At 32.4% G+C, this 19,297-nt stretch overlaps 2 protein-coding genes across 3 annotated transcripts in view; one reads left to right on the plus strand and one right to left on the minus strand.

The window, feature by feature from the left end:
* The window catches only part of GPR137C (G protein-coupled receptor 137C), a 50,448-nt gene extending 39,841 nt beyond the window's left edge, over positions 1 to 10,607 (plus strand). For both annotated transcript variants that reach the window (XM_088797338.1, XM_019725703.3), the window contains 4 exons: positions 4,895 to 5,044; positions 6,279 to 6,404; positions 6,580 to 6,698; positions 7,614 to 10,607. In XM_088797338.1, the coding sequence (XP_088653464.1) occupies positions 4,895 to 5,044; positions 6,279 to 6,404; positions 6,580 to 6,698; positions 7,614 to 7,791 (573 nt within the window). In that variant the 3' untranslated portion in view covers positions 7,792 to 10,607. The remainder of the gene's footprint in view (positions 1 to 4,894; positions 5,045 to 6,278; positions 6,405 to 6,579; positions 6,699 to 7,613) is intronic.
* Positions 10,608 to 11,376: 769 nt separating this feature from the next.
* ERO1A (endoplasmic reticulum oxidoreductase 1 alpha) overlaps positions 11,377 to 19,297 on the minus strand; it is a 43,045-nt gene continuing 35,124 nt past the window's right edge. The window contains exons 14-16 of the mRNA XM_019725704.3: positions 16,069 to 16,155; positions 15,846 to 15,979; positions 11,377 to 14,409 (exon numbers count right to left, since the gene is read on the minus strand). Of these exons, the coding sequence (XP_019581263.1) occupies positions 14,349 to 14,409; positions 15,846 to 15,979; positions 16,069 to 16,155 (282 nt within the window). The 3' untranslated portion in view covers positions 11,377 to 14,348. The remainder of the gene's footprint in view (positions 14,410 to 15,845; positions 15,980 to 16,068; positions 16,156 to 19,297) is intronic.

Genomic DNA, 19,297 nt, shown 5'->3' on the forward strand with positions numbered 1-19,297 from the left:
GAAAAATCAATCAATGTAATTCACTATATTAGTAGAACAAAGGAAAAAAATGAAATAATCATTTGAATAGATGTAGAATAAACTTTTGACAAAATCCAGCACCCTTCATGGGATTAAATAACAATAACAAACTCTCAATTAATAGGGAATACAAGGAATATTCTTCAGTCTGATAAAAGACATCTAATAAAAAAACCTACAATCCGTATCATAGTCAAAGAATTGAATGTTTTGCCTTTAAGACTGGGAATAAAGCAAGAATGTCTAGTCTCACCGTTTCAATTCAATAGTCCAGTAAAACAAGAAAAAGAAACAAAAAATATAAAGTTGGAAATTAAGTAAAACTGTCTCTAATTGTACATAACATGATTGTTTATGTAGAATATTTTAAGGAATCTACTAAACAACTATGAGAACTGATAAGTGAGTTAAGCAAGTTCTCAGGATACAAGGTCAAAATATAAAATTACATTGTATTTTTGCATATACCAAGAGTAGTCAATTGGAAAATGAAATTCAAAAAACAACTCCATTTACAATAACATCAAAAACCAAAATACTTAGAAATAAATTTTCCAAAACACAAGCAACACCTCTATACTGAAAAACTACAAAATATTGTTAAGAGAAATTAAAGAAGACTCAAATCAATGAAGACCATTGTTCATGGATTGGAAGATTTAGTGTTGTTTAAGTGACAATTCTCCCTAAAATGAACTATAGATTCAGTGCAATCCCAATCATAATTCTACAATGAGGTTTTCTTAAAAAAATAGAAATTGACAAGCTGATTATAAAATTTATATGGATATGCAAAGGACCTAAAATACTTAAAAAGGAGAACTTTCTGTGCTGATGAAACTGTTCCCTATCTGCACTGTTCATTATGGTAACTACCTATACTCGTGACAACTGAGCACTTAAAAAGTGGCTACTATGACAGAGGAATTGATCTTTTTAATTTAAGTGTAAATAGTCACATGTGGCTAATAGCTATTGTATTAAACAGTGCAGAAAGTAATCATGGGGGAAAAGGCGACTTATACTACAGGACTTTGAAAGTTAGTACAAAGCTACAATAATTAAGATAGTGTGCTACTGGCATAAAATAGACAAACAGATACGTGGAATAGAGAGCCTAGAAATCAATCCACATTTATATGGTCTTTTGATTTTTGACAGAGCTGTTAAAGCAATCCAAAATGAAAAGGAAATCTTTTTAACTAGTGGTGCTAGAATAAATGAATATCCATATGAAATAAAGTAAACCTCTAACTCCATCTCATACTAAGAAAAAAAATTCAAAGTAAATCATAGCCATAAATATAAATGAAAAAGTCTAAAGCTTCTGAAAGTAAACACAGGAGACGTCTTTACAACTTGGGTAAGGCAAAGATTTATTAGGTCATAGCAAGTAATCACAAAAGAATAAATTGATAAATTAGACTTAATTAAAATTTAAAATTTCTCAAAATTGATAAATTAGACTTAATTAAAATTTAAAATTTCTCACAAAAGAAGATTAAGAAAATGCAAAGCCAAGCTACAGACTTCAAGAAAACATTTGCAATACATGTATCTGACAAGAGACTCATTTCCAGCATATATAGAGATCTCAATGCATAAAATTACAACTCAATAATAAAAAAAGAAAAGTAACCCAATTTAGAAGTGGTAAAGATATGAATAGATTCTTCACAAAGAAGATACACAAATGGCCAATAAGCACAATATCATTATTCATCGGGGAAATGAAAATTAAGACCAAAATAAGATAACTCCTACACATCCACCAGCATGGCTAAACTTAAAATGATTAACAACCGCAAATGTTGTCTAGGATGTGGAGCAACTGGAACTCTAATATTTTGTTGGAAGTCTTAATATATCCATTTTGAAAAAGATCTGGCAGTTTTTTATACAGCTGAACTTATACCTAAAATATGACCCAGCAATTCCATTCTTACGTACTTGCCAACAAAATAAGTGAAAGGATGTGTCCACAAAAATGTTTGTATAAGAATATTCGTAGATACTGTCCAACAGGAAAAAAAATGGACAATTAAACTATCATATAAACAAACACATAATCATACAGTGGAATTAATGTGATTAACTGTCCTGGTTTGCCCAAGATAGAAGTTTTCTGGGATGTGGGACTTTCAGTGCTAAAACTAGAAAACTCTGGAGCAAACCAGGAGTGGGTCACCCTAATTATCCACCTCAGTAATCCAAAGACCTAATTTCTGATACTTCCAATGACATGGCTGAATTTCAAAACATGCTGAGTAAATAAACCTAAAGAAGAGTTCATATTCTATGATTTCATTTATATGAAGTTTTAGATTAAGCAGAACAAAGTCGGTAAAAATAAGAGTATTTTTGTCTGGGGGTTTGAGGGAAGGGGTGTGAGGAAACATTCTAGAATGATAGCAATGTTCTCTATTTTGGTAGATATTTGCGTTTTACAGATGTACACAGTTGTCAAAACTCAATGAATGGTAAGTTGAGGTTTCTGACTATCTGCAATCTAAAAGTACCTGTAAACAAATATTAAATTCTAGTTAATAATATGCATACTGAAGAGATAATGATCTGCATACTGAAGTGAGGTGTAACTCTTCTTGTCAAGTGTGAAGTTTCTAAAAACCAGTGATATGTAGGAACAGAGAATCATTCCTTGAGGATATTACTCCTGAGTAGAATTATTTGTTATGACTATTGATTTTTAGGAAGATTTTCTTTAACTTTTTGACAACTCTTTCCATGTTGCCGGATCTGTTTTTTTTGTTTTGTAATCCTGTATTTTGCAGGAAAAATTTGTGTTCTAAATCAATGAGCTTCTTTCATTGTTATATGTATGCAATTTGGCTACAATTTTGCTTTATTTTGTTTTATTGTTTTGGTATTACTAAGTCTTTGCTCTTTTCTCACAACCTCTTTTTTAAGGGTTTATAGTATTTACAAGTGTAAGCAGAGTCTCTCCATATTAAAAGATGTATTTTTAATACATCTTATTTTATTTCATAAAGCAGTGACTATAAACTTGTGGTTATTTTAAAGGATGGTAATACTTAGAGCATTCTAATTTTTCTGGTTACCTAACTTTAATAATACATTATTTTAAAATTGGATCAGAATTGGTTTTAGATTAACTTGTATTAACAACATTTTTTGGTCACAAAAATAAAAATGCCCATTGTAGAAAATTTTAGCCTTGATTTTAAAAGATTTTGATCTTGCTGGGGTTTTATTTATTTTCACACATACTTTTTGTTATGGTAGTGGGTTAGCTCAGAGAAGGCACTCTGTTACTGTCCCAACATTTTTTAAATATATATTTCATCTTTTAGTTCTCTTTCTTCTTATTTACCTCTAAAATGTGTTGTTCTTATAAGGAAGTCATTTATAATAATGTTCTCAATCCTACAGACTCAGTGCACCCTTCTAATAGCTAACATTTTTAATAACCTGTTTCTATCCTGAAATTAATAGAGTGTTTAACCTACCTGCACACATAACTTCAAAAATTCTGTGTAATTACCCTTATTGTAATAGAAAAAGGAAATTAATTAATAAGTATTTCAATATGTAAATTTTGAGGCGTGGTGTAGTCAGATGCTTGTACATACGTATGTATACATCGAAACTGAGTAGGACAGCTGTTATACAAATGCCAACTGTTACAGGTGTGCAAATTGCATCGGTGCCTTTATATACCACAAGCTGTACTGCTGTCAGTTTCACGATTTTCTGAAATATTTGACCATTCTTTACAAAGTTCTGAACAAAACAAAAGACAGATTTCCCTCAATTTACAAGTTATATGTGTTTCTAGAAATGTTGGACATCTATTTAAACTATGCAAACATGAACTTTGTTTACATGTAAAACAGAATTAGGTTTCAGCTGAGATCAGTATAAACAGGATTTTCATCTTTGTGAATGTCCAGAAACACACTGGAAAGTTTCGAATATCAGAGAAAAATTTTCTTATGTGGAGAACGCTCCTGTGAATTGCAACGTCCTTGGCCCTCGTGTGCTCCATGCAATCATTGCACTTTAATCATTATGACAACCAAAACCCGAACTTCTAAAACACCATATTAGGTGTTTTTTTGCAGTGGATCTTTTTGGCAATTGTGTCACTTCTCAGAATAATGTTTTTAATGCATAAGATAAATAGGATTACAAAAGAAACAAATTGTATTAAAATACAGACCCCAGGTTAAGATCCTTGCAAAAGTTGATACCACACCCCTCTCCAATATACACACTCCAGTTGAGAACCACTAGTTATAAGGGCTTTCTATATTTAGGAAACAATGAAAAGCCTTCATATTAAAATGTTATGGATTTGAAAGTGCATTTGGTGCCTACATTACTTTGTAATCAACATGATTGTATCAGTAGGGGATTAATATATCTCTAATAGAGTCTAATAGAATGAAGCAAATAACATAGGAGCTGTATTTCTGTTCTAATTTTGTATCTTATTGGAAATTAAATGTATCAAATGGACTAATGCTTCTATTTCCCATTCTTTTCTCACTATGGCTAAACTACCTCTCTGATTAATATCTGTTATAGCTCAGATCTTTTGCCAACTTGTTTACTCATATGTTACTTAAGGAAGTAATGTAACTGTGGCAGAACAAGTCTTCCTCCAGCTGCCATTGGGAAATTGACAAGGAACTTACTTGTATTAACAGAGTAGTTTAAAACACAAGTGGTTCTAAGAATAGGAATTGTAAAGCAAGATAATAGTTTATTTCAACAGGTGCTCATTCAGTGTTTTCTAAGAGAGCATTGCAAGAGGTAACTATATATTGTATGTGGATGAATAGCTTGTCATGACAAATGTGCAGAATATCATGATTTTTATTTCTTTTAGGGTATGTCTCTGTGCCAGACTGTTGTCGTAGGCTCTGTAGTCATTCTTCTCTACTCTTCAAGAGCATGTTATAATTTGGTGGTGATCACCATATCTCAGGATACATTAGAAAGTCCATTTAATTATGCCTGGGATAATCTTTCAGATAAGGTAAGTACCTACCATGTATTGCCAATGTAATAACAGGATAATGAAGTTAGCCTTAACTAGGAGAATATTTTAAGTCTTTGACTTACAATTTTATGGAATCTCTAGCTTCTATTAATAATCATACTTAAAATTCTGTTTTTAAAATCCTCATTTTACACGTGGTGCTTCAAATCATTCTTCAGAGAGAACTTCTCCCAAAGGAGTATTTTGTTTTCTTTTTGTAAATAATATGAATAGGGCCATAAATCTGTTGGACATAAACTTATTTTACTAAGGATGGTATTTAAATATCTCTAAATAAATTGATTGCCTCTCATTATCTAGTGACTATGGATATGTCTTTAATTTGCTAGGATGAAATTAATTCTCTTACCTAAGAACTATATAGAACCTAAATATGTGCTTCAGTTATACATGTTTAAATAATGACTTTTATGACAATCTGGAATTATCAGTCTTGATAATGGGAGAACATTCATAGTTCCTTGGGTGTCCAGGTGTGTAATGATAATTCCTAGCACTCTATCTATACATATTTAACTGCTCAGCATTCTCCATTCCCTTCATAAAAGTGCAGTTTTACATACTATATGACATATCTTTATTTATATTAGTTTAACTTTGTACTGAATTTAAGGAATCCTGGAATCCCCTTTTATCAGAATTTCAGTTACCTTTCTACGGAGAAGGAATTTTCATATGTGGTTCCATCTGGCAGATTCTCTTCACTCCCTTTCCCACTTCTCTCTCCCAACATCTACTAGAATAGAAAGAAATTCAATATGGAGTTTAGGCCCCAAAGCATATTTTTAAGTATTAATAACAGAAGAGCCGAGTGACTTACATGTTACGTTCCCTACAGGTGTAACTCAGGGTAAGTGCTATTTGTATATGGAGCAGCTGGACCCAATAGTCTATTTTATAAACCTCTTCCGACCATGGGGACTAAAAATGTTATCACTCCACCTTATCCATGTATTAAAAATGTTTTCATAAATTGATGCATTGAAAAAGTTAATAGCTTTTTATCCTACTTAACATCAATGCATTTTTATATTTTTAGAGGATAAATATAATTACATAAGAAATCACAAAATATGAAAAATTAATTTAGAGTTATGTACTTATAGTTGATATGTTTTAATTTATCCTACCTGAAGTAAGTTAATCGTGGAGGATGATTGCTTATACATAAAACAGATTTCAAAATTGCTCTGCCATACTCTATTTACAGGCTCATATAGAAGACATAAGTGGAGAAGAGTATATAGTATTTGGAATGGTCCTCTTTCTGTGGGAACATGTGCCAGCATGGTCGGTGGTTCTGTTTTTCCGGGCACAAAGATTAAACCAGAATTTGGTATGCTATTGTAATATTCTGTAGTGCCTGTTCTCCTTATTTTTAAAAATAATGGAACATTTATATTGATTTTCTATTTTTGGTAAAGTTTAACACTAACAAACATTATAAATCCCTGCCTCCTTTCTTAATTGAAAAGTAAATCTTCATATGCTATCTAATACTTTGTTCACAGGCACCCGCTGGCATGATAAATAGTCATAGTTATAGTTCCAGAGCTTACTTTTTCGACAATCCAAGACGATATGATAGTGATGATGACCTGCCAAGACTGGGAAGCTCAAGAGAAGGAAGGTAGAGCTACCATATTAATAATGAAATAGATTTAAAAGAACAAATCTAACCTTTAACCCAAATATGAAAAAGTTGATTTAGTGATATATGTCAAAAAATAAGAACATTTAATATTGAAGCTTAGAGCAGTAAATTTAAATGCATAGTGGGACCTGTACTCTAAAGAATGATGTTCAGACTCAAAGCCCATATAGCACCTTTATTTAAGAAATGCCTTTGGGGGTAAAATGGTACCATTTCATTTCAGGATCCCTTGTTGGTTCAAAGCTGGTGGAGGTTAGTGAACAGAAAAGGAATACTATTATAATGATTTTATATCCCCAGAGAAAACGCTTAGGAAGCTCAGATGCCATGGGAAATCTCCTTGGGCCCTCCTTATTCCAGAACCATTGCAAATCCATACCATTAGCTGTGTATCAGGGGAAAGTGAAAGCCTTGATACCATCTACATAATGCTTTCAGTTGATACAGCATTTTCTATCATCCTCACTTCATCTGGACAAGTTACTTAACCTCAGTTTTTATAGCCTGTTTTTCATCTGTAGAATAAGAATTGTAATAGAACCTAGAGGATTGATGTGAAGATTAAATGAGTGTGTGTGTGTGTGTGTGTGTGTGTGTGTACATAATTCTACGTGTGTGTATGCACAAATGATTTAGAATGTAGCCTAGTACATAATAAGCACTATTATTATCTGATAATCAAGTTCAACTAGTACATTCTTTTGTAATATATGACATAGAATCAAGGATATTAGACAAGTCATTAAATTTTGTAAAAAGTAATGTTATTTGGCAAATAATATATTTCAATGTATTTGATACTATATTATAAAATTCATTGAAAACTAAAAATGCCAATGTGACTTATTATATCCTGATCACAATCCTATGGCTTTTTTGTTGTTGTTTCAGTTTATCAAATTCACAAGGTTTGGGCTGGTATGGCACCATGACCGGGTGTGGCAGCAGCAGTTACACAGCCTCTCCCCACCTGAATGGACCCATGACAGACACTGCTCCTTTACTCTTTACTTGTAGTAATTTAGATTTGAACAATCACCATAGCTTATATGTAACACCACAAAACTGACAGCATTGCCACGTGGTGAATCTGTTGTTTTTCATGAATGTGTATATTCAATGCATTTAAATTTTATTTACATAAACATTCCATTATCTGTGGCAACTAAAAACAACGCCTGGAAATGTGGCCCTGTGCAGCAGAGGACATGGCTATTACCTTCGACCTCTTCGTAGTAAAGTGAAGTAAAATGGAAAGTTTGGAGTGGGATAAAAGAGAGATTACAGCTTAAGGCACTTGGTGGCCTCCAAATATCTTGACTTTGGAACATCAAATGCATATTTGCACTTTTATCTTTATTCTGAAAGAGTACACTGCAGTCCCCAAAGTCATACTCCAGTGGTCACAATAGGGTATTACATTGGGCACCAAATTAGGAGGCAATATTTCTATTAAAATCAAAGCCTGTGTATTCAGTGGTGTACTCCATGTGGAATTCTTACCCAATAAAAATTTTGTGTGAACAGTGCACAGAATTAAGGCATAAAAATGTATCTTTCTTTTAAAAAATCTATTAAAACATGTAATCATTGAATATAGTTCTTTTAAGCATGATTGTAAAATACCAACTAAAATTATTCAATTATTTTTTTTAAATGATAGTAGGAAATCTTTACAGTGATGACCAGCAGTGTTCTTTGGAAAGCCACAGTCATTTCTTCAAGAAGAAAGTATATCAGTGAAAATTATGTGGCTACTTTGAGTAGAATTGGTCAAGTGATTATTTTGTATGATTAAGACATATGTAGTAGTTTAAGCATGATTCTTCCAGAAAGCAATAGTAGTTTTTGCATAGAGAGATTTTGGTAGAAACTTCTTGGGACTAAACAAGTTTACAGATGCATTTAAGAGTTATCATAAAATATATAATTCTAAGTTAAAACATAAATACATTTTCAAAAACATTTGATTTAGCTGAAACAAGATATAGCTGATTTTACCTAAAAATCAGGACTGTCCTCAGGTAAATTAAATCATAATACATTATTGCAGTGAACTCAAGTGCAATACTTTGTAAGACAAGTCCTTCTTTAGTTTTCACATTTTTATATCTTGTATATGGGCAAAGCCAAATCAAATTTAATTCAGATTAATTCTAGCACTAGACTAAATAAGCAAACTGATGTGAAGTACTAACTAGGTAAGTATAAAACCAGTGGTTAACAATATTGGAATGCTTTTAGAATTACATTAAAACTGTCTTGAATGTCCTATCCCAAATTTAAAAAATTATATATATATATATATATATATATATATATATATATATATATATATATGTGGTAGGGTAAGAGAGAATTTTAAAATGCACTTTCTACCAGTGTCTATATGGAAAGAAGGAGATGCTGAATACCTCAAGATGCTAAGGGAACAGGCGACACTGGGGAGTTGTCACAACATGCTCAAAGATGCCTAACTTTATACAATTGTCAGCTAATCTATTTCTTCAGAACTGGAATTAATCCAACTGTCCTTTTGTGTCTTCTACTTTGCTTACAAATTATGTTTTATTTCTACTCTTACTTAAAATACCTTTCAACTTTTAAAATAATTGATGCAGTAATTTCACAAAAGTATAACAGTAGGTGAAACCCCAAGGAATAAATAAAACTGTTTTTTTCTTAGTTTCAGGTGTACAAAGCAATGTACTAGTTAGACATTTACACCCCTCAAAATGCGATAACGCCCCTAAATAAAACTTTTAATGCTGTCAATCTTTTGGGAAGATAGTACATAGCCAAATAAATTTTTCTTTTCTTTTTTTTTTTAAATTAAAGTTTAGAAATTTCTTCTTGTTATCATACAAAATGACTTTGAATTCAATCAGAAATATAACCTTATAGTTATAAATGTTACTTTGGGTTTTGTTTATAATTTCTCCTATTGTAACCAAATTATTTAAAAATGCATAGTACAGAAGTTAACCTTGTATTTACATAACATGCATCTAACTGAGTATATTTTTATTACAACTTCAGTTATTAGATTTCAGAATGCCAACTATTTATTTTCCTAATAGTGTTAGGTATCTAACTATCTAGAGCTATCTGAAGAGATCTGAGTTGTTTTTGTTAATCCTTGGGGTTCAAAGTAAATAAGGTAAATTTTTTCTAGTAAGGCTTCCCTAAGTAATGTTCCTATTTGACCAGATAAACAAAGGATATTTTTAAAAAAATATTTCAGGTAAAATAACTTGGTTCTTTCAGCTGCATTAGTTGATTCTTCCAAATTTGAGATTTATAAGTTTACTCTTATCACTGACTAGGGTACCTGAATTCTTGCATTTGTCTCTTTATACACATCTCCCACATCACCAAAGACAAAGAAAGATAAGCTTCTGGCCCAATTTTTGCTGAAAAATTCCAAAGCACTAGGAGCACTTTAGGTTTGGTCTCGAAAGAAGGAGTTGTTTATAAAATCAAAGGGCTACCGATTCCCTGTTCATCCTGCACTGAAGCACATGACAACAATTTCAAACCTTCCTTTTTGGTTCACTGATTAGAACAGTGCATTTCATTGCTTAAGTGTGTAATTCTACAGTGATTAGCAGTACTTGTTTTTATCATTTCATTTAGATGGCCATTAATTTTGAGATTCTCACCACTCATTATAGCTGGTCGTAGTTTTATGAAAGGTGTAATTTATAGCTAGTGGCTTTTTTATGCATAGCTGCCTTTTTTATTGTTTAACAGTGTTTCTCAGCTATATAATCAGTTTCAAACTGGTTGTAAAAGTATAGCTGTGGCCAATGAATGTATTTATTTGTTGTTTCACTAAATTGTAACAAAACACTACTGTTGAAAATAAAAGTGTTTGTGCTTTTATTTGGAGGTCTGGTTTTCTTAATCCCTCTTAATTGAGTACACTGATTGAGTTTCTATCATAAAAGGATAAGAACCCCAGTGCTACCAAAGAAAAGAAAATATCAGGAATTACAAATGATAGTCTGCTATTAGTGAGCTTATCCTTACATCTAGACATCATGTCCCTTAGTAATATACACTAATTTGATATGAATTGCCATACACTTTCCCTTAGAATACCAATATGGTATTAGATAGTAGATGTTTATTTAAACATTAAGTTAAGAGAAATCCTTGTATGAAATAACTTATAGGGGTGGCTGGTTAGCTCAGTTGGTTAGAGCGTGGTGCTAATAACACCGAGGTTGCTGGTTCGATCCCTGCATGGGCCACTGTGAGCGGCGCCCTCCTTAAAAACACAAAACAAAAACAAAAAAACTTGTCATCTTTAAAATGTTATGACAAGAAAATAAAATGGTTTAAAAAATAATAACTTATAATACCCCTTTCCTTTCCCTTAGATTCTTAAAGAGGAATAAATTTAATATTGAACAACTATTCTTTGATTATTCAAGAAATTCCTCAGTGATGTTGCCTTTTCCCCTAAAAGAAGAGGTCTTGCAATTTTTCCATAATCGACCCCTTTCATAACCTGCCAAACCATACCAAATTTTAAATGTAATTTCAGGAGTTTTATTGACCCCCTAAAGTCCACAAATCCTTGGGCATCTACTGACTCTTGCTGTAAAGAATATCTGGATGAAGGCATGACCTCTAATATATAACAAAGTTGTCATTTTAAAAGCAGTTTATTCAACAAACATTTATTAAGTGTTCATATGCCAAAATCTATGCTATAGAGATGCAAAAAATAGATAAAGTTCCTTCTCCTGCCCTTAATGAGCTCACATTCTAGAAAGGGGGGCTTTAAAAAACAAAAACAATACAGTACAGTAAGTGACACAATAGAGGTAGGTTGTAATTACAGTGGTGACACAAAAAAAGGAATTTAGATATGGTCCTCGAACAAGGGAGATTTCACAGCGGTGATGCTTTATGCTGGGCCGGCAAGGATACATAGAAATTTTCCTAGTGGGGAAGATGGCTAGGGCACTGAATGCAAGGTGTGGAGGCCTGACCATGGTGCATTTAAAGAACTGTAAGCCCATCTTATCAGAACCTGAGGGGTGGGGGCAGGGGAACTGGGAGATACACATCAGAGGATCCTACTGGAGTGCTTCTAAAAAACCCACTCTGGTAGCACAGTAGAGCAAAAGATAGGAGACAGACGGATATAAAGAGGCAGGTTAGTACTTTAGATGAGAGCAATGAAAATGGAAAGACAGCCATGTATCAGAGATATGGAGATAAAATCCAGAGCTCTTAGACTGTGATAGGAAGGAGATTGAGGAGAGAAGTGAACCTAGAGAATTTTGATGCTGATGGTTCTGAATTTAACTAGAGTAAGGAACATAGGCATAAGAGTAGATTTGGGAGAGAATGATTGTTTTAAGACACAGGTGTCCGTGGGACAACCAAGTAAAGATACGTAGCAGAGAGATGGATTGAGAAGTCTGGGCTAAAGATAAGGGTTTAGAAATCATTGACTTGGAGTTACCCAAAAGTGAGAAGTGGTGGTAATTAAAAGAGCAAGAATGAAAGCCTGAGGGATAACATTTAAGGCATAAAGGAAAAGATGCTCAAAAGGAGGCAAAGAAGACCTAGTGAAATATAAGGAAACGGGGGGCAGGGGGTATGATTTTTAAAAAAAGGGCTGTCAACAGTGTCAAATGCAGGAAAGATGGTAAAATAAGAAATGCCTTATGAACTGAACTGGGATTTTAGACTTCAAAGGAAGAGATTGTTAAGAAGCACAGAGCCAAAGCCAGATTTCAGTTAAGGAGCAAGTGGGAGATGACAAAGTGAAGGTAGGAATATTCTTTCCCAAAATTAGATGTAAAAAAAAAAGGTGGGGGCATGAGAGAGAGGTATAGAGACAAAATTACTGTTTAAAGCCATCTATCATATTTTCAGAGTACTGCAAATGTCTTTCAACTTTTATATATGGTGCTCACTTCATAGTCCTTTGAGTCACCAAGAAGATTGACTTAACTAATAGGTTAATGTCTTTCTTTTCCTGCCCTATTCAAATGAAGGGGGAAAGGGGGAAACAACACATATTGTTAAACTTAGCTCTGCAATTATTCATTTACAGTATACTGAACACATATTCATACATTCATTCAACAAATATTTGTTGGATACCCACTATGTGCTTGTCATTATACCAGGCCTTAGGGACACAGAAGAAAAACTATACAACAGTGTAAAATGATATTTCTGAACTATTATGTAGGTAAACCCTGATTTATTAATAATGTGACATCGCAACATAGTATTTCAGCTAAGACATACAAAGAGGCACATGATTTTGAGGTATACAGTTTCTTTTTACTCTGCAATTACTAAGTGATATAAATTCCTAAACCTCTTCAAATATTTTTATGATTGAAGAGCTTCCACTAATGAAAACCTCCTAAAATTACAGTTTAGTTTTAGGGAGAAAAAGGAAATGAATCTCATGTACAAAAAACAAAAATTATATGCCCTGTATATGTACGGATCAAGCATTAAAGGGGCAACAGAACTCAAAAAGAACATCAAATTGGAACTCTAAATGATTCCTTATTCTAAGGCTAAATATTTTTCTGAAAAAATCATTTTTAATAAATTATTTGGTATTAAACACTGAAGTATTTTGGGTTCAAAGGGCATGACGCCAGTAACTGGCTTTCAAATGACTGAGGAAAAAATAATATATATATATATATATATATATATATATATATGGTATGAAAGATAAAGCAAGTATGAAGACTTAGTGAATCTGGGTAAAAGAATTCTTTGTACTATCGTGGAAACTTTTCTGTAAATTTGAAATTATATAAAAATAAAAAGTTTTCCCCCAATTTTATTCAGTATTAGGTAAAGTATTATGAGAATAAATATATAAATCTATTAAACTTTTCACAATGTTTAGAAATCCTCTCTGCCTTTCAGTTGACATTGTATCTTTCTGCACACCAAAACAAGCCAATCAAAATAGTAATATAATTCTAAAAGTGGTTTGTTTCATACCAGTGTATTTTAGGGTTGCCAGATAAAAACAAGACTCCCAGTTAAATTTGAATTTCAAATAAGGAATAATTTTTTGGTATAAGTAGGTCTCAAATTTTGCATGCAACATACGTATACTAAAAACTACTTGTTTATCTCAAATTCAAATTTATTGGACATTCCGTATTTTTATTTACTAAATCTGTTAACTCTAAATGTATTGAAAAATTTTAGGCTGTTAATTATGGGTTATTCATGAGCCTCCTTAGCATTTTTCTATTAAACACTTGTCACATTGGCTATAGTTTTACTTATATTACATCTTACACAAAATTCTAGTTTGAAAGACTTAAAACATCATTTATTTAGTTTTACCATATATGAATTTAATAATCCTGGTTTTATTCAATATTAAACTTTAAAATTGTACCACATTATCAAGTATTACTTTTACTCACAACAATATTATACATAGATTTAACACAATTTAAAAAATTGTTTACTTAAAACTATAATTCTCCTTTTACAAAAACAGCTTTATGTAAAATGTTTGCCTTAAGACTGTCATTGTTATTATGCCTTTGACTGAAATTCCACTCTTTGACCTTCATTGTCCAGAAACAGGCACATTTCAACTTGTTTTCTTTAATGAATATTTTGTAACAAGTCCCTGAAGTTTTCTAATTCTTTCACACTTGTAGAAATTCTGTAACAAAAAAATAAAATTTCACTCAGAAATTATCTTAGATAACTTTTCTCTGTAATTTATTCACTTTGCATTTTTAGAGCACAGAAAGAAAATTAAGTAATTTATTTCAACAAATTTAAAGGTGCATAAAACAGTCTATTTTGATGTACTTTAGTTCTTAACTTGATGTGGTAAAACTAAGATAATATTGCCCAGAAATTAATTCTTTTTACTCATAACTTAATGTTAAAGTTTTACAATATAGAATTACAAAGTACACAAATACTAAAATATTTAGGTATTTTAAGCATTCATAAGCATATTCATATGCTTAGATTTTAAAGTATATAAATATAAAGTTCATAAGCATTAAACTATGCATTGTAAGTATGCAGTTATATGAGTACTGAAAACTAATCAATATATCACATTTAGTAAATACACAAAGAAATCATAGATTTCGGACTTTATATATATTTATTTCAATGTTACTTTTTTTTTTAACTTTTTTAAAATTTATTTTAAGTGTGTTTTTCTGGGACCCATCAGCTCCAAGTCAAGTAGTTGTTTCAATCTAGTTGTAGAGGGCGCAGCTCACAGTGGCCCATGTGGGGATCAAACCGGCAACCTTGCTGTTAAGAGCACCGCGCTCTAACCAACTGAGCTAACTGGCCGCCCCAGCTTTTGGACTTTAAAGAGTGAGAATAGTAAATATGTGACCAAATTGTTTTCACTAATTTTTATGAAAAACAAAATTTGTTATTTTAAGTGTACTTTAGCTCTGCTCTCCATAAAAAAAAGTAGCAGACTACTTGATGAAATGTAACTGTCAAGCTTCTGTGTACTAAAGAATAATTTTGAAGGTCAGTTATTTCAAACCCAAAATATTAAATCATAATTGTTTTAAGTGAAGAAATGCAGTCCTTAGAAAATAATAGTTTTTATAAATCTCTGCATTTTTTACATAGGCTAGGCCAGAAGGAAATGGATCTACACTTAATTTTATAATGTAAGTTTATCTTCTAATTATTTTTATGAAATTAACTTTTAAAATAATGATTAACCTTTTTACATAATGGTGAACTCACAAAGAAACTTCACATGTACACCTATATTAAACAACATGATTTTTCTAGGACCTTCAAAAAAATATTTGGGCACCACAAAAATCTACTTTTAAGTAATTAGAAAACAACATACAAATTCAGAAAGATGAATATTGAAGTCCAATCAGTAAATTAATCAGATTATAAAAGTCAATAGATGAAAACAAAGAATATCATCTAATGATTATATGTGTAGACATATTTAAGATATTTTATTCAGCTCACAGAATTCTGTAGTGGGATAATTTAACTACAAAGGATATTCCTTACCCAGTTTTATCTGACAGTATACATGTTGCTTTAGACTTACTTGGCTGGCAGAAACAATTTCAATACATTCAAACTAACCTGCCAAATGCATTAAATAATGATACTATTTCTTGTCTGGTGAGATGAAATTCATAACTGGGCCCACTTTCTGGCATATTTGCTATCAGTTTTTCAGAAAACAGGATCTTCAGAGCAGTACCCAAACCCTGAGTCTATAACAGAAATAAGGGAAAAAAGAACAATCAGAAAAGTATTTTTGCAAAGAATAAATGAAAAATAGGATTGAGCTAGATTGGCTTACCTGAAGCTTTCCCCACAGCCTACATTTAAAGCAACCAACACAATCCATGATTCTTGAAATATTTCTAAAATGCAGTCGAAATTCCTCCTAGAAACAATTTAACAAAATTGTATTAAGCTGTAGTTCACAGTCAAATACGACTTTCTGAGTGCCTCCTATATGCCTACAAGGCACCACAGGGGACTAAAAAGGGAAAGAGAATTAAAGTCAACATTCACTGAACACTTCCTACACAAAAGAATCTACATACACAATTTCATTTCCTCTTCACCACAAATCCAAAAGGAGATATTATTATAATATGTACCTAATGAATTGAAGAAAACAAGGTTCAGAGAGGTTAAGTAACTTGCCTAAATTCCCAAATGTAGTAAATAGCCAACTTAGATCCCGTGCCTGTCTGACTCCAAAGCTCAACTATCTGCAAATATATACAAAGGTAACTGAGTTGAGGTGTTCTGTTGTATGTACGATTGTTAACTATATGCCAGTATGGGGAGAGGGGGGTATAGGTGTTGGATGGCATCATTTACCAGAGAGAGAGAGAGAGAGAGAGAGAGAGAGAGAGAGAGAGAGAGAGAGAGAGAGAGAGAGAGAGAGAGAGAGAGAGAATAAAAACCTTTGGCTTCCTAATAGTTAAAGCCCTTTTTCTGGTATTAACTGGGTAAAACAATCAGATCTTCTATTATTATTATTATTATTATTATTACTCAGAAATATACAGAATATAATGAACATCCATGTACCTTTCACCAAGTTTTAGAAGGAAATAAATAGGTATATATCCGTTAACACTAGGGTATTGTTTATAATAGAGCAAGATGCATCCAGCTCATCCAAAACCTGTGTATGTCCTTAAGGAATAAGGAAAAAAATAAGGGAAGCCAAGAACACATGCTTCTTTTATTCCAATGGTAATTATAAATTGATCCTCCAAGTGACTCCCTATGTCCTGCACTTAAGCTGGAATCCCAAGCTTCCAGTGCTTTAAGCAGGAGATTTGACATACATTTCAGATGGAACAGCCATTATACCAATTGTCCTAAAACTTGGGGAACATATTCTCTCTCATTCTCTCTCTCTCTCTCTCTCTCTCTCTCTCTCTCTCTCTCTCTCTCTCTCTCTCTCTCTCCCCTTCCCTGCCTCCTTTCTTCCCTCCCTCCCTCCCTCTCTCTTTTTTTAATGTGCCAAATCACACACTGGGCCCAACCAGAAGAGAACAGAACCAAAGATCTAAAAATGGGACTGAACCAGCAAAGACTAGACAACCACTATTTAAAGCAGACCTCAATTCACTCTGGGGATAGCCTTTCCCCAGATGCTTCATTCACCTTGAGACTTTGAAACAGCTGTAACATGTACAAGATCTTTAATCCCAGATCTTGTATCTTTATTAATATAAATTCTATATTAATATAAAACCCAAATTATTACTATTAATTATTACCATATGTTAGCAATATTCTATATCTTGTGTTTCTGTACCTATTGGACTGAGCTCATTAGGAGGTAATCCTAATTTTAAACCCCCTTTTAAAAAATATTTACCCAGTAATATTACGCTAATACTCTTAAGATTTTGGTGATTTCAGACAACAGTTTAGTGGTTACCAGAGGGTAAGGGGGTTGGGGGGTGGTAGATGAGGGTACAGGGGATCAAATATATGGTGATGGAAGGAGAACTGACTCTGGGTGGTGAACACACAATGGGATTTATAGATGATGTAATACAGAATTGTACACCTAAAATCTATGTAACTTTACTAACAATTGTCACCCCAATAAACTTTAAAAAAAAAAGATTTTGGTGATTTGAAGCTTCCTCTAAACTTGTGTTTTAAACTTAAAGAAAAATCACACTTTTATCACTAACAGAGCAGTAAAATCACTCTACAGTAGATGTTCCTATGCTATGTGGTGCTGACCTCTGAAGGAGTTAACAGTTATTATAAGGGCCTACAAAATCCATATGTAGACAAGCATTGTATAGAAACAGAAAAAATAGCTCACATGTGTGTACTATAAATTACCAAATGGATTTAAATGTTATGATCAATAAAATACAACTTTTACTTTAAAAGTGTGACAAAATGCATAGTGGCCTTTTGGCAATTATATTTTGACAATCAATAGATATTAAAAATACCACTGTCATAAGGAAAGGCCTTCAGGGGACTCTCAGATTTGTAAAGGATGGAAGCCTCTGTTATAAAAGATTGTGCTTGCATTGTAGACATTGCCTAAATTCTGTATTTAAATCTGTTTGCTAATTTGAATACGTGAATGTAGCAGCTCTTGAGTAAACATTTGTATGGCATATACAGAGAGGAAGCATGGTTGCTTACAATAGCCAAAATAGCATTGCAAAATTAAAACCAAGCACAAGTGCTTAAGTGAACTTAATGTGCTAAAACTAAATTAATAAGCTAGAAATTTACTAGATCAGAAGAGGAGAAAATCCTTGCGACTTCCACAAATGACAATCAATGTCCAATAACCTGAGTATATTCCCAAGTTATCTCAGATTAGAAAAATTTATGATCCTTAAAATAACCAGAACCTAAATTGTTATCAAATTCTCCTTGTCTATGTACAATTTTTAGGTCAACACTTAAACTTACAGTCAGTGGGTAAAATAATCAAACATGCTGTGGTTATATACTGTAATTTATATTCAATGAAACCAAGTGACCAAAAAACAATTCTCATCCAATTCTCAAATGTTTTATAAGCCTTCAAGTGAAAGCCTATTCTATTTTGATTTGAACACTAAACAGTACTCTCTCATGCAAATCCTCTACTTCTAACTATACACTGATAGCGTATAAAGGAAACAAGATGAAATTTTAAAATGAACTTATAAATGTGACTGTTCAAATCCATGATGTTCACTCACCATAAGCTACTCTCTTTAAGAAAGTAAACCTCTGCTATTAACAAGTTTTCTTGATTTTTTTACTCCCTTCTTGTCAAAGGAATCAGAAAAATTATCTGTTAAACTCCATAAGACATCTAACTTGACTGTTTCAGTTCTGATGAAATTAGAACATTGTGAGAAATATTTCTAATCTGCACAATATAAAAAGAACAGATGCCAAAACACACTTCAATAAACCAGGAAGTATCCTAAAAATAAGGAAGATGTTGAAAATAGTAGGGAAAAAAAGTCTTATTACAGCATCTTCCCCCTCACTTCTAAGTTCCTGGAAGCTTTTGGGGAGGTTATATA

Source organism: Rhinolophus sinicus, chromosome 3 (genome assembly GCF_057876585.1).
Source record: "Rhinolophus sinicus isolate RSI-liver-muscle chromosome 3, RSI-T2T, whole genome shotgun sequence".
Lineage (NCBI taxonomy): Eukaryota > Metazoa > Chordata > Mammalia > Chiroptera > Rhinolophidae > Rhinolophus > Rhinolophus sinicus.